This window comes from Dendrobates tinctorius, unplaced genomic scaffold, assembly GCF_039654945.1.
Source record: "Dendrobates tinctorius isolate UK_male_01 unplaced genomic scaffold, ASM3965494v1 ptg000081l, whole genome shotgun sequence".
NCBI classification, from domain to species: Eukaryota; Metazoa; Chordata; class Amphibia; order Anura; family Dendrobatidae; genus Dendrobates; species Dendrobates tinctorius.
In genome coordinates, this window is record NW_027361749.1 from 21,501,699 (window position 1) to 21,525,209 (window position 23,511).

The following is a 23,511-nucleotide window of genomic DNA, read 5'->3' on the forward strand; positions in this document are numbered from 1 at the left end:
GTCTCACAACCCTAAACAGTTATTCAACACCTTCAATTCTCTCCTCCGCCCCCCAGCACCTCCTCCCTCCCCACTCATCTCAGCTGAAGACTTTGCCTCATTTTTCAAGCAGAAGATTGAGAACATCAGAGAAAGTTTTGGTCAACAACCCCCAGAACCCTTCCTCCCGACTTCCCAGCCCTCCACCTTCAAAACCAACTTCTCCACCATTACAGAAGATCGACTCTCCACTCTACTCTCAAGATCACATCTCACCACCTGTGCACTCGACCCGATCCCATCCCACTTCATACCAAACCTCACCACAGTCTTCATCCCAACCCTAACCCATCTCTTCAACCTATCACTAACAACTGGTGTTTTCCCCTCAAGCTTTAAACATGCCTCCATCACACCTATCCTCAAAAAGCCCTCTCTTGACCCATCCTCTGTATCTAGCTATCGCCCTATATCACTTCTGCCCTACGCCTCCAAGCTACTGGAACAGCACGTCTACCTTGAACTGTCCTCCCATCTCTCTTCTTGCTCCCTCTTCGACCGCTTACAATCTGGCTTCCGGTCACACCACTCCACCGAAACTGCCCTTTCTAAGGTCACCAATGACCTCTTAACCGCCAAGAGCAAGCGACACTACTCGGTCCTCCTCCTCCTGGACCTGTCGGCTGCCTTTGACACAGTGGACCATTCCCTATTATTACAGACCCTCTCATTCCTCGGCATCACAGACTTGGCCCTATCCTGGATCTCATCATACCTAACAGACCGGACATTCAGCGTCTCCCACTCACACACCACCTCCTCACCTCGCCCCCTATCTGTCGGAGTCCCACAAGGTTCAGTCCTTGGGCCCCTGCTGTTCTCTATTTACACCTTTGGCCTGGGACAGCTCATAGAATCTCATGGCTTTCAGTATCATCTCTACGCTGATGACACACAGATCTACATCTCTGGACCAGATATCACCTACCCTACTAACCAGAATCCCTCAATGTCTGTTCCCTATTTCATCCTTCTTCTCCGCTAGATTTCTGAAACTCAACATGGACAAAACAGAATTCATCATCTTTCACCCATCTCACGTGACCCCCCCCTACGAACCTATCAATTACAGTAAATGACTGCCCACTCTCCCCAGTCCCACAAGCTCGCTGCCTCGGAGTAATCCTTGACGCTAATCTCTCCTTCAAACCACATATCCAAGCCCTTTCCAATTCATGCTGACTTCAACTCAAAAATATTTCACGAATCCGTTCATTCCTCACCCAAGAATCTGCAAAAACTCTAGTCCATGCCCTCATCATCTCTCGCCTTGACTACTGCAACCTCCTGCTCTGTGGCCTCCTCTCAAACACTCTCGCACCCCTCCAATCTATTCTAAACTCTGCTGCCCGACTAATCCACCTGTCCCCCCGCTATTCCCCAGCTTCTCCCCTCTGTCAATCCCTTCTCTGGCTCCCAATTGCCCAGAGACTCCATTACAAAACCCTAACCATTATAAAACTAAGGAAAAAAGAAAGTGCAATAGGGTCTTATCTGGGTGGAAAATGGAATAAATTCTGATGGAATCTACTCACCTTTTCCAGGAAAGATATAAAAATCAATGTCAGCCTGCTGCACGCCCGAAGGTCCACAACGTGATGTCATCCCCTGAGGAAGAAGTGGTCTACACTTTGAAACGCGTTGGGAATAAATGGTTAAACTTCTCATGTGGTGATTTTATCCTGGTCCAGCAGCGCACAGTAAGCCTGAGTCAGAACAATTTATCCAAAAGGAGTTTTAAAACCCTAACCATGACATACAAAGCCATTCACAACCTGTCTCCCCCATACATCTGTGACCTCGTCTCCCGGTACTTTCCTGCACGCAACCTCCGATCCTCACAAGATCTCCTTCTCTACTCCCCTCTTATCTCCTCTTCCCACAATCGCATACAAGATTTCTCTCGCGCATCACCCCTACTCTGGAACTCTCTACCACAACATATCAGACTCTCACCTACCATCGAAACCTTCAAAAAGAGCCTGAAGACCCACCTCTTCCGTCAAGCCTGCAACCTGCAGTAACCACCGATCGACCAAACCACTGCACGACCAGCTCTACCCTCGCCTACTGTATTATCACCCGTCCCTTGTAGATTGTGAACCCTCACGGGCAGGGTCCTCTCTCCTCCTGTACCAGTTATGATTTGTATTGTTTAAGATTATTGTACTTGTTTTTATGTATACCCCTCCTTACCTGTAAAGCGCCATGGAATAAATGGCGCTATAACAATAAATAATAATAATAAAGCTTATGCTAACACCCTGGCGCGGTCTCTGCAGCCCCCCCGCTTCTCCCGGTCTCAGGCTCCTTCCTTCCGTCACGTGGTACCGCTCATTAAAGTCATAAATATGCGCACATTCATTACTTTAATGAGCGGTACCATGCGACCGCTGAAGGAAGGAGCCTGAGACCGGGAGAAGCAGGGGGGTTGCAGAGACCGCGCCGGGGGGGGTGAGTATGACCTGACACCCCCGCTCCCCCTCTCCTGCCGACCCCCTGGTATATGACTTGCGTATAAGCCGAGAGGGGGACTTTCAGCCCCCAAAAATGTGATTAAAATCTCGGCTTATACGCGAGTATATATGGTATGTGTACTTGTTAGTTATTTTAAGTACCTGAAAGGACACTTGATCACTTTCATAATACATAGCAACACTTTTGTATTGCAATGTATTAAGCCTGCCATACTTACAGAATTGCTGTTTTCTCATTTAAGACTCAAAGGACAACTGCAGTGCAGATATTCAGTAGAGCAATCAGAATCACTCCTACATAAATAACCTAATGTTGTCAGGGGTTTCCATTGATCTTGTACCTCAAGCGACCAATCCAGTAAAAATACAATTATGGGTCCTTCCCTTTTGTGCCCTGTCGTGTGCCCAAATAGCAATTTACATCCATATACACAACATTGTTTTACCGCAGGGAACATAATTTATAGGGTGCAGTAATCATACGGCTACCTCAGGACTCTGTATTTTGGGCACCATGTCACATTTACAGACCTTCCATTCATAAATCTTGTCATTTACATCCATGAATGGGGTATTGCCATACTCAAGAGAAATTAATTAAATTGTGGAAAAATAAACCATATAAAAAAAAATCATCAGCACACAGCTCTTAGTGGATAATCCACTGTGGGACAGATAAGCTGAACATAAGGGTCTGGGAAGTGTAAATGCCCACTACATCCCTAGGTGAAATCCCTGGGGATGTAGTTTAAAAATGAAGTCATTTGGGGATTTGTGTCTTATTGTAACTTAAAATTTAGAAAACAGCTAATTTCTGATAATTTTTTTCCACCAACCAAAGTTTACCAAAAAGAAAGGAAAATCACAACAAAGAAATAACAATCCGGTAATTACAAACAGTCTCGGTTTTAATGAAAAGCTATATAAAACAAAAATTAAAGCATGACAATTATTAACGGGAATGAAGATTAATCTAACCATGAGTTAACAAAATAACTTAATTTGGTGCCTCATGGTTTACACTTCTTATTTCATGATTAGAGCGTTTCTAACATTACATTTCTGTGAGAATATTCGTTTTCCACAAACGCATTGCAAACTATATACACATTCATTACAGCTCAGGGGACTGCGAGGGTGCAAGACTATGAAGCATACAATACAAATCGAGATGCGACCTAAAGTCAAAACGGATTCAGTAACGTTCACACCAGATGTCTCAGCTGTAGCCATAAAATGCAATAGGACTCTGTTATAAAAAGATTTTATTTTTTCTAAACTTGCACCATAAAACTGTGGCTTCCTAAACTTTTCGAAAGAAAATTGTTTTAAAGTGTTTCGGTCTTAAAATTTCAAAAGATCCCACAAGTTGAACCCAGCTTCAATTAAAAATGAAGGAAAAAAAAATCTGGAAGAGAACTTTGTCTTCTCAATTACAGAACTGCCTCTTCCTGGTTTTGGTGTCAGAATGATAAATCTTAGCAAAACTGTAAAGAGAAAGAAAAGAAGAAAAAAATATTAGCATATTTTTCACTAGTGTTAAGTTAAAACACTTCTATGGCCTGTTTCAAATATCCATATATCGACACCGAGCATGAACTATGATGTACGGACGTGCCACTGATCTCCTGACCCCCAAACCTATCAGTCCAATAGGTACACATGAGGGTGTAGAGATCGGGTCCATAGACCATGGTACTACTCCGATGGGTGAAACCAGACTAAACAATAAATGTTCACAATTATAACAAAAAATGTCATTTATTGGAGTTTTCAACAGAATATACAGGGGAGCATTTTTTTTTTATTTTTTTTTTTTTAGCCAGGGCCACAAAGCATGCTTCTTCCCCCCCCCCCCCTCTGTGCAGGCCACATCCCTTAGAGTCCAAACACAAGCAGCAGGCACAATATTAAATGACAGAAAATACTACTACTATAAAAACATTCCTTTATTGAAAAATAATTAAAAAAAAAAAATTGTCAATGCAAACTCACAAATACATGTGATAAAAATCAGGAAAAGTATAGGTTAATCTAACATGGCTAAAAAATGAGTAATATCTACCGTATATACGCGAGTATAAGCCGACCCGAGTATAAGCCGAGGCACCTACTTTTGCCATGAAAAACTGGGTCAGCTTATTGACTCGAGTATAAGCTGGGCATGCACGGCTCCCCACTCCCTCTCCTGGTATGCACGGCTCCCCCCAGTCCCTCTCCTGGCATGCACGACTCCCCCCCAGTCCCTCTCCTGGTATGCACGGCTCCCCCCCAGTCCCTCTCCTGGTATGCACGGCTCCCCCCCCAGTCCCTCTCCTGGTATGCACGGCTCCCCCCCCAGTCCCTCTCCTGGTATGCACGGCTCCCCCCCCAGTCCCTCTCCTGGTATGCACGGCTCCCCCCCCAGTCCCTCTCCTGGTATGCACGGCTCCCCCCCCAGTCCCTCTCCTGGTATGCACGGCTCCCCCCCCAGTCCCTCTCCTGGTATGCACGGCTCCCCCCCCAGTCCCTCTCCTGGTATGCACGGCTCCCCCCCCAGTCCCTCTCCTGGTATGCACGGCTCCCCCCCCAGTCCCTCTCCTGGTATGCACGGCTCCCCCCAGTCCCTCTCCTGGTATGCACGGCTCCCCCCAGTCCCTCTCCTGGTATGCACGGCTCCCCCCAGTCCCTCTCCTGGTATGCACGGCTCCCCCCAGTCCCTCTCCTGGTATGCACGGCTCCCCCCAGTCCCTCTCCTGGTATGCACGGCTCCCCCCAGTCCCTCTCCTGGTATGCACGGCTCCCCCCAGTCCCTCTCCTGGTATGCATGGCTCCGCCAAGACCCTCTCCTGGTATGCATGGCTCCCCAAGTCCCTCTCCTGGTATGCATGGCTCTCCAGTCCTCCCTCTCCTAGTATGCATAGCTCCTTATCCCCTTATCCCTATGTACACTGCTCAAAAAAATAAAGGGAACACTTAAACAGAATATAACTCCAAGTAAATCAAACTTATGTGAAATCAAACTGTCCACTTAGGAAGCAACACTGATTGACAATCAATTTCACATTCGGTTGTGCAAATGGAATAGACAACCGATGGAAATTATTGGCAATTATCAAGACACCCTCAATAAAGGAGTGGTTCTGCAGGTGGGGACCACATCTCAGTACCAATGCTTTCTGGCTGATGTTTTGGTCACTTTCAAATGTTGGATGTGCTTTCACACTCGTGGTAGCATGAGACGGACTCTACAACCCACACAAGTGGCTCAGATAGTGCAGCTCATCCAGGATGGCACATCAATGCGAGCTGTGGCAAGAAGGTTTGCAGTGTCTGTCAGCATAGTGTCCAGAGGCTGGAGGCGCTAACAGGAGACAGGCCAGTACACCGGCCAGTACACCAGGAAACGTGGAAGGGGCCGTAGGAGGGCAACAACCCAGCAGCAGGGCCGCTATCTCTGCATTTATGCAAGGAGGAACAGGAGGAGCGCTGCCAGAGCCCTGTAAAATGACCTCCAGCAGGCCACAAATGTGCATGTGTCTGCACAAACGATTAGAAACCGACTCCATGAGGATGGTCTGAGTGCCCGACGTCCACAGATAGGGGTTGTGCTCACAGCCCAGCACCGTGCAGGATGCTTGGCATTTGTCACAGAACACCAGGATTGCCAAATTCACCACTGGAACCCTTGTCTTCTTCACGGATGAAAGCAGGTTCATACAGAGCACATGTGACAGACGTGACAGAGTCTGGAGATGCCATGGAGAGCGATCTGCTGCCTGCAACATCCTTCAGCATGGCCGGTTTGGCAGTGGATCAGTAATGGTGAGGAGTGGCATTTCTTTGGAGGGCCGCACAGCCCTCCATGTACTCACCAGAGGTAGCCAGATTGCCATTAGGTACCGAGATGAGATCCACAGACCCCTTGTGAGACCATATGCTGGTGCGGTTGGCCCTGAGTTCCTCCTAATGCAGGACAATGCCAGACCTCATGTGGCTGGAGTGTGTCAGCAGTTCTTGCAAGATGAAGGCATTGAAGCTATTGACTGGCCCGCCTGTTCCCCAGACCTGAATCCGATTCAGCACATCTGGGACATCATGTCTCGCTCCCATCCACCAACATCACGTTACACCACAGGCTGTCCAGGAGTTGGCGGATGCTTTAGTCCAGGTCTGGGAGGAGATCCCTCAGTAGATCATCCGCCGGCTCATCAGGAGCATGCCCAGGCATTGTAGGGAGGTCATACAGGAACGTGGAGGCCACACACACTACTGAGCATCTTTTCCCTGTCATGAGGCATTTCCACTGAAGTTGGATCAGCCTGTAATTTGATTTTCCACTTTGATTTTGAGTATCATTCCAAATCCAGACCTCCATGGGATATTCATTTTGATTTAACCTTGATAATTTTTATGTTATGTATTACCTGCCTGCGCTCCCTCGTTGGCTCTGTATCTTGTTCCAGCTTCCAGCAGCTCTCTTCCAGCAGATTGGTCACGTGGCACCGCTCATTATGGTAATGAATATGCGCTCCACGCTTATGGGAGTGGAGATGCGTGCATATTCATTACCTTAATGAGTGTTACCACGTGACCGCCCGACTGGAAGACCGCTGCTGGCGCCGGCACCTGCGCGCAGGCAGGTGAGTATGTGTGCTGGAAGTCGGCGGCTGGCACTGTGCGCTATTACCGCAGCGGCTCAGGCTTTAGCCACAGCAGCCAGCTCCTGGCTCTGTGGCCCACAGCTCTGCCGCTCCCCCTCCGGCTCCTGTCTCTTACTCGCTGCTCCCCCTCCCCTGCCGGCTTTCTGGAACCGTGACTCGTGTATAAGCCGGTGGCGGCGGGGGTTTGGGGGGTGGTGGTGCGTGTGTTTGCAGCACAAAAAAAAAAAAAAGTGCTGAAAACCTCGGCTTATACACGAGTATATACTTATTTTTATTACACAAAGGGGTTAGAAGCTTTCTGTTGATCAGCTGGTATATCCCTATTATCCCCTAAAAACCCTCAAGGAAAAAAATATTCTGACAGCAGAGGTTCGAACCCTAATGTACAATTGGCGCCCCCGCTCAATATTGGCTCTCCCCGTCCTTGTGGCCTGTAGGCCCTATTCTATAAGGAAATAAAAAAGGGGGGAGTTTAGGTAAAGAAAACAAAATATTGCTGTCTATAGTGATATAGGGATCATGACTATTGTCCAAACCACAAGCACAACCAAGCCATAGTACTAAGTGGCATATGCAAACCACCTACAATAGTGGATTATAGATCGGTTACTAATTTACACAGCAGTATCATCCCTTATGCGTAGTTATAGGTCCTTAGTTGCTTCCCACATCACCAGTAGCCAACTCAACTTTTCAGCTACATGCAAATGTGACATTATCCTCAATCACAAATTTATAGAACAATGAACTTATGAGTTGGTTAGATTAGCCTATACTTTTCCATATTTTTAACACATGGATTTGTGGGTTTGCATTGACAATATTTGAATAGTAATTTTGAATAAAGAAAGATTTTATAACAGTATTTTCTGGGATTTAGTTTCTTTCATGTACTACCATTATCCAACTCACTGATACATAGCGGGCACAATATTGTAGGTAAAAAGCAGTTTTATATACAATATACCAACGGCGCTAGTGTGCAGGGTTGATTCAGCAGCGAGTAAGGAACCCCCACACCACCAGGGGTGAAAATAAACAATTTAAACAAAATGATACTCGCGCTATGAATCAATGGAGAATATATATATATATATATATATATATATATATATATATATATTTACCTGTAGGATCAAGGCAACAAACTCATAAGCATTAGATGTTAGAGGATACTGACTATTGATGGATCAAACTCTGAGTAGGAGTGCAGTGGGAAACGCCCGATGGTTCACTAATGTGAAATGACTTTTACACAGTAGATTCACCGCTGTGAGCGGACTTTTGCTTTTGAGTGGTAGAAGCCAGCTGCATATACTTGCTAATTGTTTAGGAAGTCTCTCAATCAGTAGAAAAAAAAAAAACAAATAAAACACCGAGCTCTGTTCCGGCCGGTAACAGGCTCCAGGTGCTGGCAAACGTCCGATAATTCTCCGATGGTGATAGATCCTGCGTGAATGGCGTGGGAGCAGGGAAGAGAGCATAAATGATCGCTCCCTGCTCTCACGCCATTCACGCGAGCCACGCTCAGCCCAGCGCGCGAGCCACGTTCAGCCCAGAGAGAGACACGAGACAAATTCAGGTCCTGGTCCACTCACAATAGTGAAACACAGAGCCCCGTAATACCGGTATAATGAAAGCCAAAGATTTTACACTGAAATCACACCAAGGCAGAATGCCAAGCTCCAGTTTCCTGATGAAGACGAATGTCACCTGATGAAGACTGATATACACCGTCGAAACGCATTGCGGATAACAATAAATTAAGTTTTCAATAACCTCCTCATCTGTGTCCTTCGCGCTCCCCTGTGACTGGGTTTTTCATTCATCACTCCGTCTACTCCTCTCTCGAGGTACCCGGCTGGAGCTGCAGTGGATCTCCCTCAATTGGCCGCCTGCATGGCGCTCCATCTAGACCGTCCTTTCTGACTTTGCAAGCTCCAGTTTCCTATCCATTTCCAGATCCATTCAGATCTACACACAAGAGCCACCATCTAGAGATCTGCTCTTAACAGCCATCTGCTACACCTGGTGCTAATGCACCAAGTTGTCAGACTGCTGCGAGACACACATCATGGGCCCGCTAGCCATATGTGGCTCTCTAACGAGTTAAAGGTTGGGTATCCCTGCAATAGCCCATAATTCTGTGCCTCCTAATGAATTAAGAGAATTCTAGAAAGTGTCTACCAAAGCTCACGCTCCCCTTCCCCCAGACATAGTAGTGTAGCAGTAAGGTGTTTAGGACATAACTAAGATTTTACACTGATTTGACTACAAACAGTGCAATGTGCCAAACATATACACACACTCGCAGGGGTGGATTATCTGCACTTTGCATTTTATAAGTCTAGGAGGGACAACACACACTCAATTCTTCTCCACCACACGATGGGATCAGAAGAAACATTTTTTGACTTTGAGCCCTACTATACTCATGACTAGCCATAATATATTTCAAAGACATCCTGTAGTCACACACTATACTCGTAGAGGGCTTACCTTCCACCGATTTCCACATTCATTACAAAACACAAATGTTGTCATAGGTTCATCAGCGCTGCGGGTCTGAACCTAAATAATGCAAATAAGGTGTTAATTTGGAAAGAATACAACACTTCTGCACTGAAAGAATATTGTTCATATTGGTAAAACTTGCTACAATAACAAGCATTACTTTATTTACAAATATACAGCTACTTCAAGTAAGAGGTCTCACTATAGGGGCTTCTTATAACAGCTAATCTATTGTGGGGGTAAAACCACCATCATCCGAGCATACGTGTGTGCTAACCGAGTGTCTTCATTGTGCTCAAAAAATATGTTCAAGTCCCCACTGCTGCATGTGTCTCATGACTGTTCGACAGTTGCAACACATGCAGGGATAGATTAACAAACAGGCAATCTCTGCATGTGTTGCGGCTGACGAACAGTCGTGAGACATGCAGCAGTGGGGACTCAAACATTTTTAGGGAACGCGAAGACACTCCTACGGTATCACAAGCGCATGCTCAGACAACACCATATCCAAGCACGTTCGCTCATCACTAAAAACAACCTAAAAGCATTGAGTCAGAAATACGCTGGTATTTCAACAATGACCTCAATAGTCTTGGCCCCCTTGGTAATAAAAAAAATAAATAAGTAAATAAAAGTATATAAAAAAAAAGTGCTCCTAGCTTACAACATGACGCATTAGTAGGGGGTAGAACAATAACAACCCCTTTTATAAAATTATACAATGCAACAAAGATTTTAAAGTTACTACTACATTGCTTTTATTTAGCATATTCATGGTTACACATTCGTTTTATTTGAATGGTGTTGTCTGGCATATATCACCTTAAATAGTACACAAGAATAAAGTAAAAAAAAATAAAAGTCCCAAGCCCCCATATACAATAGATAGCAGGCCATACGATCGGTTGGTTAACAATCTCTTCTGACTCCCCTACACAGGAACATTTGGCTCGGCTTAGTGCTCCCGTGGTCTCTATGAAAAACCTGCGGCCAGACCACACTAGAGGAAGGTTAGGTCACCGAACAATAGGATAGGCAGTCAAAAATCAGACAAACCAGATCACCATCTTCCCCAAAATCACCTGGTTTGCGTAAGGGGGCCTCACAACGTCAGCTGATCCCACTGATATCTGCAAGTTCAGCCAACAGTGTGTACAGTATTGGGGACTTAAGGTAGCAGTTTGCTTTAACTTACCTGGGTGTAAGTACAATTCTTCTTTTTGCACTTGCCGCAGGTGAATAGGTCAGTCTGTGTACCACCAGTTCTGGCCATTTGATGCTCCCGGATGGCCTCTTTTGTAAGGTTCTTTCTCATTTCTTTAAGTTCATCACTTGCCATTTCCTGGAGCAGTAAAAGAAAACAAAAAAACACCACAAACATTCATGTGTGGCAGCGGGAATAAAGCCCAGATTTTAAGAACATGCAGATGGTTTGAGGGTTATTCATAAGCTGCCTTTTGAGCAGCTCACAACTCTACACACTCCTTACTACCTCCTGGTATCTGGCAGTGCAGGCTCTCCTCATTGAGTGACAGCTCTGGTGAGTAGCAGAGCTTTAATATAAGGGCTTGCTCACTCTGGCATATAAATCGGACGAGTGCAATGCGAGAAAACATTGCATTGCACTCTAACCAATGTTCGTAAATGAGTCAAACGTGAATTTTTGCATGCTGCAACTGTCTGCGAGAATCAGATTGCACTTGCCAAGGCAAGTCAACAGGTGCGAAGGGGAAAAAAAAAGAATTGCGTAGCATACAGACCATGCATGTGCCGTCTGTATTTTTAAGCACACATCTGAAAGGAAATCCGACATTTCATCAGCCAAGTACAGTAAATTGACAGCCCGAACCATCAGAATAGGATATATAGACAGAAACATGTTGGTGTGATACATAATCAGTGCTTTGCAAGTGTAGTTTAAATTACTGTAAAAAAAAAAAAAAATGGCATGGGGTCTCCCCTATTTTAATAACCAGCTAAGGGAAAGCAGACGGCTGTGAGCTGGTCTTAAAACTCTGGGGACAATATTCATGGAGTTTGCAACCTATTAATCAGCTCACCGCTGTCTGCTTAGCCTTAGCTGGTTTTTAAAAAGAGGGGACCCTGAAAAAAATGTGGGGGTCCCCCTTTTAATAACAAGGAAACAGCTGTGGCCTGATATTAACAGGTGCACAAAAGTGCAACAGTGCGATTGGCGCACGTCGGCGCAGCGCAAAAAGAGCGCACGGCCAGCGTACCCAACGCTAAATATAGGGTACGCTGGTTGCATGCAGCGTCATGCGCCCATAGGAGGAGCTGACCGAAGGAGGCGCGGCTTGGGGTAGAGCTTAGCTGCGGCCCTGCGCCTCCTAACACTATTGTGAAACTAGCCTAATAGTCGTGCCATTCCTGGGCAGCTGCGGGCTGCTATATTTTAGGCTGGGGCAATATTCATGGCCCCTTACCAGCCCCCAGCTGTCTGCTTTGCAAGGCTGGTTGTAAAAAATGTGCTGGTACCCCAAAAAAAAAAAACCACTATAGCGTGGGTAGTTCTCCTTCAATGGAAGTCTTCAAACAGAGGCTAGACAGACATCTGTGAGATGATTTAAGGAATCTTGCATTGAGCAGGCAGCTGGACACGACGATCCAGGAGGTCCCTTCCAACTCTACCTTTCGATGATTATGAATATGATTGCTGTATATTTTAAAAACTAGCTTTAAATTACATAGCGATTTACAGTATGTAAATGATGATGTTAAAACCGCATTGCCCATGTACGTCATACGGACGCTAGTTGAGAAAACTCGCATTGTAATCGCATGACAATCGTCCTACTTTTCTGCATCAAAAATTTACATTTGGTATCTTTATGTTTGAAGCATGATATGTGGGAAAAGGTTGAAAAGTTCCAGGGGGCCGAATACTTTCGCAAGGCACTGTATGTATGTATAAAATCTGAACAAGCATACAGCTGGGGACAGTAAATTTTGCATGGGTGGGTGGAATGTGGATCTACTGGACAGATAAGAGCAGCTACTGTAGTCAAGACCGGAGATGGAGGGGGAAGTGAGCAGATAGCTGTAGAAATCAATGGGCAGGAAAGAGCTGACCGGCATGTTAGGAGTTAATCCCTCTCCTGGAATGTAGCTAGTTGACAATCAACTGTACACCATGTCTCACTGCAGGAGAAAGACAGCAGATAGATCAAGTTAGTCAATAGCAAACTTGCTTATTTTCATAACTAATTAAAGCAATTTTATAACTTGAGAATACCCATTTCTGAATTTGTATTCTGACACATTTCAGCTACTGAGATGAAAAGAGTGAAATCTAAAATCTGACAGATTTTGCAGCTGCAACGTGAACGTACGTGCAGTGGGCTCACCTGGTAGGCATCATCCAAGGTGTATTATACTTTTGCTCCAGATTTAGTAGTCACAGGCTGTTCTAGTTTTCCAAGTAAACACTACTAATGGTGATGGCTTTATAATGCTTTAACGTCTTACAAGCAAATGTAAAAGAACACTAGATACTAGTGAGATTTAACGTGGTAAAAATTGCACAGTCGAAAAAATAGAAAAAAAGATTTAATGACTCATTCCATCCCTGCTGCCGCTCTTGTGGCCCTTGTTTGTCCTTGTGTAATGATGTCATGTCCATCACATACTGTACATGTCCGGCTGAGACCAATCACTGGCTGACGTTGTCACATGTGAGATGGACATAACACAGGACGAGTGTTGACTAGTGTTGAGCGATACCTTCTGATATCGGGAAATATCGGATCGGATCGAACCGATACCCCAAAAATATCGGGCATCGCCGATTCCGATACCGGAAACCCATGCAAGTCAATGGGGCACAAATAGCGGAATGAAAATAGACCCTTTCTTTCTTTGCACATCCAGTTCGGGAAGGGGAGTGTGGGCGGAGACTGTGCGTGTGTGTGGGGTCTGTGCGGGCCTACCGGGGGTTGTGTGTGTGTGCAGGCATCGTCCGATGGGTCTACAAGTCCCATCGGGCGATGCCTGCTACAATGACAGTGATTGACACATTAGCCAATGATGGGACAGTAGTAGTCCCATCATCCGGCTAATATGTTGAATGTAAAAAAAAAACAAAACACATACATACCACATATATACAACATACATACATACTACATTCATACAACATACATACTACAAATATACTACATACATACTACAAATATACTACATTCATACAACATACATACATAGTACATACTACATACATAAGACATGCTACAGACATACAACATTCATACAATACATACATAGACATACAGTACATATAACAGAGTACATACTCACCATCACTTGTCACTTTGATCCCCGAAGCCAGTGTCATCTGTAAAAAAAATATATTTAAACAAACAACCAATATACTCCCTGATCCGCAGAAATCCACGAGTGTCCCACGACGATCTCCCGTGGAGAACAGCAGCATCAGCTGATGCGACCGCTCTCTAGGGGCTCTAGGAATACAATGACGGGAGGTGGGTATCCTTCCGCACTCTATTCCTCCGCCACTGTAAAAAAATAGTCCCTAGTCTCACTTTTGGCATTGCTGTGTGAGAAAGTTCCCACACAGCTTTTGCCATAAAGTGAGACCAGTTAACTATAGTAACCTCTTAGTGATGCACTGCAGGAGACCGTCGTGGGACACTCGTGGATTTCCGGATCAGGGAGTATATTGGTTGTTTGTTATTTTAATATTTTTTTACAGTGAGATGACACTGGCTTCGGGGACCAAAGTGACAAGTGATGGTGAGTATGTACTCTGTTATATGTACTGTATGTCTATATGTATGTATTGTATGAATGTATTGTATGTAGTATGTATGTATTATGTAGTATGTATGCTGTATGAATGTAGTATTCAGTCATGGCCAAAAGTTTAGAGAATGACACAAATATTATATTTTCACATGATCTGCTGCCCTCTGGTTTTTATGTGTGTTTGTCAGATGTTTTTATCACATACAGGAATATAATTGCAATCATATTATGAGTAACAAAAGGTTATATTGACAGTTAGAATGAGTTAATGCAGCAAGTCAATATTTGCAGTGTTGACCCTTCTTCTTCAGGACCTCAGCAATTCTCCCTGGCATGCTCTCAATCAACTTCTGGATCAAATCCTGACTGATAGCAGTCCATTCTTGCAAAATCAATGCTTTTATTTTGTCTGAATTTGAAGGTTTTTGTTTGTCCACCCGTCTCTTGATGATTGACCACAAGTTCTCAATGGGATTAAGATCTGGGGAGTTTCCAGGCCATGGTCCCAAAATCTCTATGTTTTGTTCCCTGAGCCATTTAGTTATCACCTTTGCTTTATGGCAAGGTGCTCCATCATGTTGAAAAAGGCATTGTTGATCGCCAAACTGCTCTTGGACGGTTGGGAGAAGTTGCTCTTGGAGGACATTCTGGTACCATTCTTTATTCATGGCTGTTTTTAGGCAAGACAGAGAGAGCCCATTCCCTTGGCTGAGAAGCCACCCCACACATGAATGGTTTCAGGATGCTTGACAGTTGGCATGAGACAAGACTGGTGGTAGCGCCCACCTGGTCTTCTCCGAATAAGCCGTTTGCCAGATGTCCCAAACAATCGAAAAGGTGATTCATCAGAGAAAATGACTTTACCCCAGTCCTCAGCAGTCTACTCCCTGTACCTCTTGCAGAATATCAGTTTGTCCATGATGTTTTTTCTGGAGAGAAGTGGCTTCTTTGCTGCCCTCCTTGAGACCAGGCCTTGCTCCAAGAGTCTCCGCCTCACAGTGCGTGCAGATGCACTCACACCTGCCTGCTGCCATTCCTGAGCAAGCTCTGCACTGCTGATAGCCCGATCCCGCAGCTGAAACACTTAAGAGACGTTCCTGACGCTTGCTGGTCTTTCTTGGGCGCCCTGGAGCCTTTTTGGCAACAAGGGAACCTCTCTCCTTGAGGTTCTTGATGATGTGATAGATTGTTGACTGAGGTGCAATCTTTCTAGCTGCGATACTCTTCCCTGTTAGGCCATTTCTGTGCAGTGCAATGATGACTGCACGTGTTTCTTTAGAGATAACCATGGTTAACAGAAGAGAAACAATGATGCCAAGCACCAGCCTCCTTTTAAAGTGTCCAGTGGGGTCATTCTTACTTAATCATGACAGATTGCTCCATTAACACAGGTGTGGGTGTTGATGAGGACAGGGCTGGAGATCAATCACTGAAACGATGTTAGCTGGTCCTTTTAATGCAGGGCTGCAATGATGTTGAAATGTGTTTTGGGGGATAGTTAATTTTCTAGGCAAATATCGACTTTGCAAGTAATTGCTGTTAAGCTGATCACTCTTTATAACATTCTGGAGGATATGCAAATTGCCATTAGAAAAAAAATGAAGCAGTAGACTTTGTAAAAATTAATATTTGTGTCACTCAAAACTTTTGGCCATGACTGTATATGAAGTATGTATGTATGTATGTATGTATGAAGTATGTACGTATGAAGTATGTACAGTGCCTACAAGTAGTATTCAACCCCCTGCAGATTTAGCAGGTTTACACATTCGGAATTAATTTGGCATTGTGACATTTGGACTGTAGATCAGCCTGGAAGTGTGAAATGCACTGCAGCAAAAAAGAATGTTATTTCTTTGTTTAATTTTTTTTTAAATTGTGAAAAGTTTATTCAGAGGGTCATTTATTATTCAACCCCTCAAACCACCAGAATTCTGTTTGGTTCCCCTAAAGTATTAAGAAGTATTTCAGACACCAAGAACAATGAGCTTCACATGTTGGATTAATTATCTCTTTTTCCAGCCTTTTCTGACTATTTAAGACCCTCCCCAAACTTGTGAACAGCACTCATACATGGTCAACATGGGAAAGACAAAGGAGCATTCCAAGGCCATCAGAGACAAGATCGTGGAGGGTCACAAGGCTGGCAAGGGGTACAAAACCCTTTCCAAGGAGTTGGGCCTACCTGTCTCCACTGTTGGGAGCATCATCCGGAAGTGGAAGGCTTATGGAACTACTGTTAGCCTTCCACGGCCTGGACAGCCTTTGAAAGTTTCCTCCCGTGCCGAGGCCAGGCTTGTCCGAAGAGTCAAGGCTAACCCAAGGACAACAAGGAAGGAGCTCCGGGAAGATCTCATGGCAGTGGGGACATTGGTTTCAGTCAATACCATAAGTAACGTACTCCACCGCAATGGTCTCCATTCCAGACGAGCGCGTAAGGTACCTTTACTTTCAAAGCATCATGTCAAGGCTCGTCTACAGTTTGCTCATGATCACTTGGAGGACTCTGAGACAGACTGGTTCAAGGTTCTCTGGTCTGATGAGACCAAGATCGAGATCTTTGGTGCCAATCACACACGTCACGTTTGGAGACTGGATGGCACTGCATACGACCCCAAGAATACCATCCCTACAGTCAAGCATGGTGGTGGCAGCATCATGCTGTGGGGCTGTTTCTCAGCCAAGGGGCCTGGCCATCTGGTCCGCATCCATGGGAAGATGGATAGCACGGCCTACCTGGATATTTTGGCCAAGAACCTCCTCTCCTCCATCAAGGATCTTAAGATGGGTCGTCATTTCATCTTCCAACAAGACAACGACCCAAAGCACACAGCCAAGAAAACCAAGGCCTGGTTCAAGAGGCAAAAAATCAAGGTGTTGGAGTGGCCTAGTCAGTCTTCTGACCTTAACCCAATTGAAAACGTGTGGAAGGAGCTCAAGATTAAAGTCCACATGAGACACCCAAAGAACCTAGATAACTTGGAGAAGATCTGCATGGAGGAGTGGGCCAAGATAACTCCAGAGACCTGTGCCGGCCTGATCAGGTCTTATAAAAGACGATTATTAGCTGTAATTGCAAACAAGGGTTATTGCACAAAATATTAAACCTAGGGGTTGAATAATAATTGACCCACACTTGTATGTTTAAAATTTATTAAAATTTAACTGAGCAACATAACTTTTTAGTTTGTAAGATTTATGCATCTGTTAATAAATCCTGCTCTTGTGTGAAGTTTGAAGGCTCTAACTTATTTGCATCTTATCAAACCTGCTAAATCTGCAGGGGGTTGAATACTAGTAGGCACTGTATGTATGAAGTATGTATGTATGAAGTATGTATGTATGTATGTATGAAGTATGTATGTTTTTTTACTTTTACATTCAACACATTAGCCGGATGATGGGACTACTACTGTCCCATCATTGGCTAATGTGTAAATCACTGTCATTGTAGCAGGCATAGCCCGATGGGACTTGTAGTCCCATCGACGATGCCTGCACACACGCACACAACCCCCAGGAGGCCCGTACAGACCCCCGGCAGGCCCGTACAGTCCGCGCATCATGACGACATCATTTCAGCAGCCAATCACAGCCATGCCATTAGTTAACATGGCTAACAATACCCAATATTTGCAGTATCGGAATGCTCAACACTAGTGTTGACCACAAAAGCAGAGGTTGTGAGTAGGCAAATCCGGAGAAGAAAGAGAAAGAGAATTTTGTTTCACTCGCCAGAACTGAGTTTAGGGTTAAATCTCCGACACAGGCATTTCTCCCGGGCATGCGCAATAGAAAATGCTGATCCGGCCGGGAAAAAAAAAAAAAAAGTTTCATTGTCCGTCCTGTCCGCTCAGCGGACGGCAAAATCTTGGCGGATCCATAAAAAAACGGATCGAACGGATGACCATCCGTCAAGATCCGCCGTTAATAGAAGTCAATGGTGAAAAAAAAACAGATCCGCCAAGAAAAATGGCGGATCCGTTTGTTTTTGTTTTTTTTGGCAAAACGGCGGATTTTTACTGATGGGGGAAAACGGATGTGTGAAAACAGGATTTTTTGTTGCTTACAAAAAAATCTGTTTCTGAGCCTTCATTGGGGGGACACAAACCATGGGTGTATGCTGCTGCCACTAGGAGGTTGACACGATGCAAATAAAAAAGTTAGCTCCTCCTCCGCAGTGTACACCCCACCGACAGGAAGTAGGATGTTCAGTTAGTGAGAAAGCAGTAGGAGAAACAATCTGTAACAAGATAAAAACCACAAATCTATACTGTAACAATATTATACAGTAAACTGTGCTGTTCAACTTGGGAGGGTCCTGTGTCCCCCAATGAAGGCTCAGAGAAACAGATTTTATGGTAAGCAACAAAAAAAAGAACGCAGTCCTTCCTGGGCCGGCAACCCTAATGTCGACCAGATTCCGCGAGCAGACGCTGACCTGGAGGCCAGAGGACCTCTATACCTCAAGCCCGAGCTTGTACCATTGCTGTGGCCAGGTAGCCTGATGAGAGAGCGCCACTAAGGAAAAGTTCGAGGCGGGCGAAAGAAGAGAATTTAGAGAGATGTAGACTGGACCCTTGACCCACAGGAAGTGTACCACAGCTGCTATAGAGTCTGTGAGGCCCTAGGAGTGGTGGAGAGCCTGAAAGGGAAGGCTACCAACTGAAAAGGATAATGAACCCGTACGTTGCGAAAGCAGATATCGCCAAAGCCCTGAAGAAATCAGGACCTGGATAAGAGCTTCATGGAAAAATCATGCGATTCGCCGGAGGCAAATGCTGAACGAAGAAAAATTTCTTCGTGAGAAAAAGGATGGACTCAATCCTAGATCCCGAAAAGGCCGCTGAGGAAAATGCGCTGAAGAACGACGAGGTTCAGCCTGAGGAAGGAGAGTGCTTGTCCTTCCGGTGACCTCCTCAATAATTAAGCGATTGGAGCTACCCAGAAGAAACGGGAAGCTGGTGAGGGACTTTTTTGGAGATAATTTCGCTCATGAAACCAAAAGCCAAATGAACCCCTAGATGGGAACGATGAGGCGAAAACCCATGTTTCCATGCAAGAGAACATTTTTTGGACAGTGAAGACTATCAAATCTTCCGACGAGTCCCCAGCAAGAATGCTCTGATGAGCAAGCTAGGCCACGTGTCTATAGAACTTTGTAACACGAGTGGAGACTAAGGCAGGACACGATAAAGCGGCGGATGGATTCAAGGTTGACCTTGCCAACTACTATGTGAATTTGCCGTGGAATCTCTGAGGGATGCACTTCTGGGACAGGAAGGACCGTAGTAGTGGAAGACTTGAAACCGGAGTGTTCGTAGTCGCAGAAGTAGAGCTATACTAAGGCGCCCTATTGTTTGGAAACGGCTAAAGGCCGTTCTGTGAGAAAATGACAAGGCCTGAGAACAGGCCACTGAGAACCTGCAAAAGAGCCAAACACTGAAAACGTACTGAATGGAACTAGGGGATAATCTGGATCTCATCGCCGCGATGTAGACTCAGGATGGCTATGAAGAGACAACTGATTGCTCCACTAAGGAGGTAGAACGGAGACTACTGGATGACTGAGATCCAAAGGAAGATAAACCCAGCATCCCGGGATGAGTGTGGATATGGACAAAAATAGTGTAGCTGGACTCAGAAAAGTGATTAGTCGAGCAAGGAAAGTTCATGCAAAACATGGAGTATGATAACTGTAAGAAAAGTTGGCTCTAGGTAGATCAAATAGACACCAGAAGACAACTAGGCTGATGAAAGGCAGGTCAATTTGTATGACGATGTAAACGACCGAATCCATCCTGGACCCTCTGGAGCAGGGAGGGGATTACTGTGTGTAGACCCGCTAGCCTAAGTCTAAGACAAAACGCGCCCGAGGATAACAGTGAAAAGATACAATACTAGCCGAAGGAAGAAACGCGTTATCACTAGACTCATTCTTGGATCCAGGACTGGAACAGCTTTCTACCCCGGTCGATGCTTGCGCAGAGTTAGATCCCACTCCTGTCTGAGGTGGGATACTTTTTCCCGGTCACGGTCAGAAGTCACATGTCTGAGCTGCTGAAGGTTTTACTCGGCGCCTGTAAGAAAGAATAGGTAAGTTCCGACAGATAAGGAGCTTGTGGTAGTGTGGTAGCTCGAAGGCCCTTAAAGCAGGATAGAACTTATAAACTACTATTTGCCAAACATTAAAGATAGGCGGAACACACCGGCAGTAAAGATAGCTTCTGGACAGTACAGTAAACTGATCAGAAGATGGCAAAAACTCCTGTGGAGCAACTCACACTTAGGGTACAGAACATGCAGCAGTAAAACCGCGACCATCAGTACCTGACACGAGAGAGTCTGAACCACCTGAAGGTGGAGTAACCAGATATGTTGCTACTAAGATCCACACTGTGGGACAGAGATCCGTTCTGTTTGGACATGGTAGTGGTTACGTTTAACTGTTAACAAACCACAGAAGTTATTGACAATGAAATATGTAGCCGAGAGGTGTCTGACTCACCTGAAAGCGGCTTGTAACCGCAGCTGTAGCCCGCTATGAGCAATAAATGCTGGCACCTCACCTCGAGTGGCGATTAGACAGCTTAGGCAAAAGGTGCAAAAGACCGTGAGGAACGTGAGAGAGGACGCTTCTGACTCACCAGAAAACGGGACAGTATAGCCGGATCGGTATAGTTGATGGCCTCGGGTACGTTTGAGTTACCAGAGAGACGGTATGTATTGACTAAACATGTCTGATAGAGGACTATTCAAGTGCTTGATAAGGGATAGAGTACTGCTGCAATAGAACGCGAGGAACCTGAAGGCGAGAGCGTCTGACACTGAAGCAGTCAACCCCAGACACGTCTCCACAGTAATACGGCCGTTTGAACTACTGTACCTGGTAGGTGATACGTCTGAAGCCTGGATAGCGGATATAGTCCAGCTGCAATCGGCTCCAAGTATCCTGTGTACAAATTAGCGTGGAGAGAACCCGGAGAAGGGTATAGGAGACCGCCATTTCTGAGTTGCGGTGCAGTCTAGGCCTGGATACCTGACGACATTAGGCAGAATAACGGCTTGTGTGTTGCGGTCTAGGCCTGAATACCTGACGGCATTAGGCCGAATAACGGCTTCTGGCTGCAGTCTAGGTCTGAAAACCTGACGGCATTAAGCAGAATAACGGCTTTTGTGATGCGGTCTAGGTCTGGGTACCTGATGGCATTAGGCAGAATAACGGCTTCTGTATTGCGGTATAGGACTGGGTACCTGATGGCATTAGGCAAAATAATGGCTTCTGTGTTGTGGTCTAGGTCAGGATACCTGACGGCATTAGGCAGAATAATGGCTTCTGTGTTGCGGTCTAGGTCTGGATACCTGACGACATCAGGTAGAATAATGGCTTCACGCGTAGTAAGCTGTGCCACAAAGTCTGTAGTAAAGTAGATTCTGACCAGTCAATTCTTCTGACGGTAGAACAGTAGGCCTGGGATCAGAAAGAGACTAAACACCACTCTGTTGTGCGCCATGGTTCCAACTTCTGGAACAGCGAGTTGTGGTCAGCTTCTCTATCCAATGAGCCACAGCAGACAATTGCCAGATAACACGGACTTCTATTCAGCTAGAAGTTCGGCCCAAACACTGGAGACGTGAAAAGAAAGAAGCAGCACCTTATTTTGCTTATAGCAGTATGAATCCAGCGTCCGGAGGGGGCTGCAGAAAATTGAAGGGAGAGTGCCTGTGAGCCGTAGATATGGGAGTAGTTGCTATGCCAGGGCCCCAACGTCTTTATGTGAAGCAATGGTTGAGACTTGCTCTGCTGAAAGTCAAGGCACCTATCCGTAATGGCCGAAAAACAACAACCGTGTGACAAAATCAGATCTCCGACAGACATACTGATGCACTAGAGACTGCGCGGCAGAAGATTACAATTATGCCAGTTAAATACACGACTCTAGAGAACTATTACGTCAGTGACTGTACAGCTCTAGAGTACAGTTACTTCAGAGACCGTACGGCTCCAGAAAAACCATCACGTGAGTGACTGTACGGCTCCAGAGACTGTACGACTGGGTCAACTGGGGGCTCCTGGACGGTGGGAGAGGACCACAGTGGAGGAATAGGAGAACGAAGTGGCCTAGAGTTAAGGGCCTGTCACACTAAGCGATATCGCTAGCAATATCGCTATAACGTCACTGGTTTACCTTCGACCGCTCCCCCGCTGGTTATCGCTGATCACGCGAGAACGTCCTGGACAGTTTCTCGTCGTCAGCTTCCTGCTGGGGCTTCCTGCTGTGATGACGAGCGACGCGTGGACGCGGGTGGGAGGACGTCAGGATCGCCTCGTCTGACACGTAAGTAGCGACCCCCGACTCCTGCGATGTGGCTGGTGAGATCTGCCTGTGTGGCAGCTCACTAGTGACCACTTAGCGATTTACCAGCGATCCTGACAGCGTCATATCGCTGGTCGGGATCGCTGGTACATCGCTAAGTGTGACAGTACCTTTAGACATGAGAACAATCCCACTAAGCGCTGCCAGAAGGTTAGCGACACACATTGAGGTAGATAAGGGTCTAGTGAAAGACCCATGTCCACCTCCTACTGACACTAAGCTAAACATCCTACTTCCTGTCGGTGAGGTGTACACTGCAGAGGATGAGCTATCTTTTTTATTTGCTTAGTGTCAGCCTCCTAGTGGCAGCAGCATACACCCATGGTTTCTGTGTCCCCCAATGAAGCGATAGAGAAACAGGCCTTATCCGCACAAAAAAAAAAAATCTAAGTAGATGAGATTTAAAAATTGATCTAAACATTGTGGTTATTTTCCTGGCGCAAATTCATCTACAAGACATATTTTTAAATCTGCATCTTGTCACTTCTTCCTGCAGATGGTTCAGTGCAAATTGACACGTCACAAGGTATAGGATGAAATCAAAAGAAGATGACCAATGCAGATATTTGCGGAGTAAAATCTGCTATTGCGTGAGCAATTAGAAAGTAAATTACACGTGTTGTGCTTTGGGTACAAGAAATAAATCACTATAAAAAGACAAAAAAAAAAAATCTT

General features: G+C 45.5%; 1 protein-coding gene across 2 annotated transcripts in view; it reads right to left on the reverse strand.

Annotated features, from left to right (window-relative positions):
- Positions 1-3,403: 3,403 nt before the first annotated feature.
- TCEA1 (transcription elongation factor A1) overlaps positions 3,404-23,511 on the reverse strand; it is a 54,563-nt gene continuing 34,455 nt past the window's right edge. For both annotated transcript variants that reach the window (XM_073583818.1, XM_073583817.1), the window contains exons 8-10: positions 10,872-11,018; positions 9,659-9,730; positions 3,404-4,003 (exon numbers count right to left, since the gene is read on the reverse strand). In XM_073583818.1, coding sequence (XP_073439919.1) covers positions 3,995-4,003; positions 9,659-9,730; positions 10,872-11,018 — 228 coding nt within the window. In that variant the 3' untranslated portion in view covers positions 3,404-3,994. The remainder of the gene's footprint in view (positions 4,004-9,658; positions 9,731-10,871; positions 11,019-23,511) is intronic.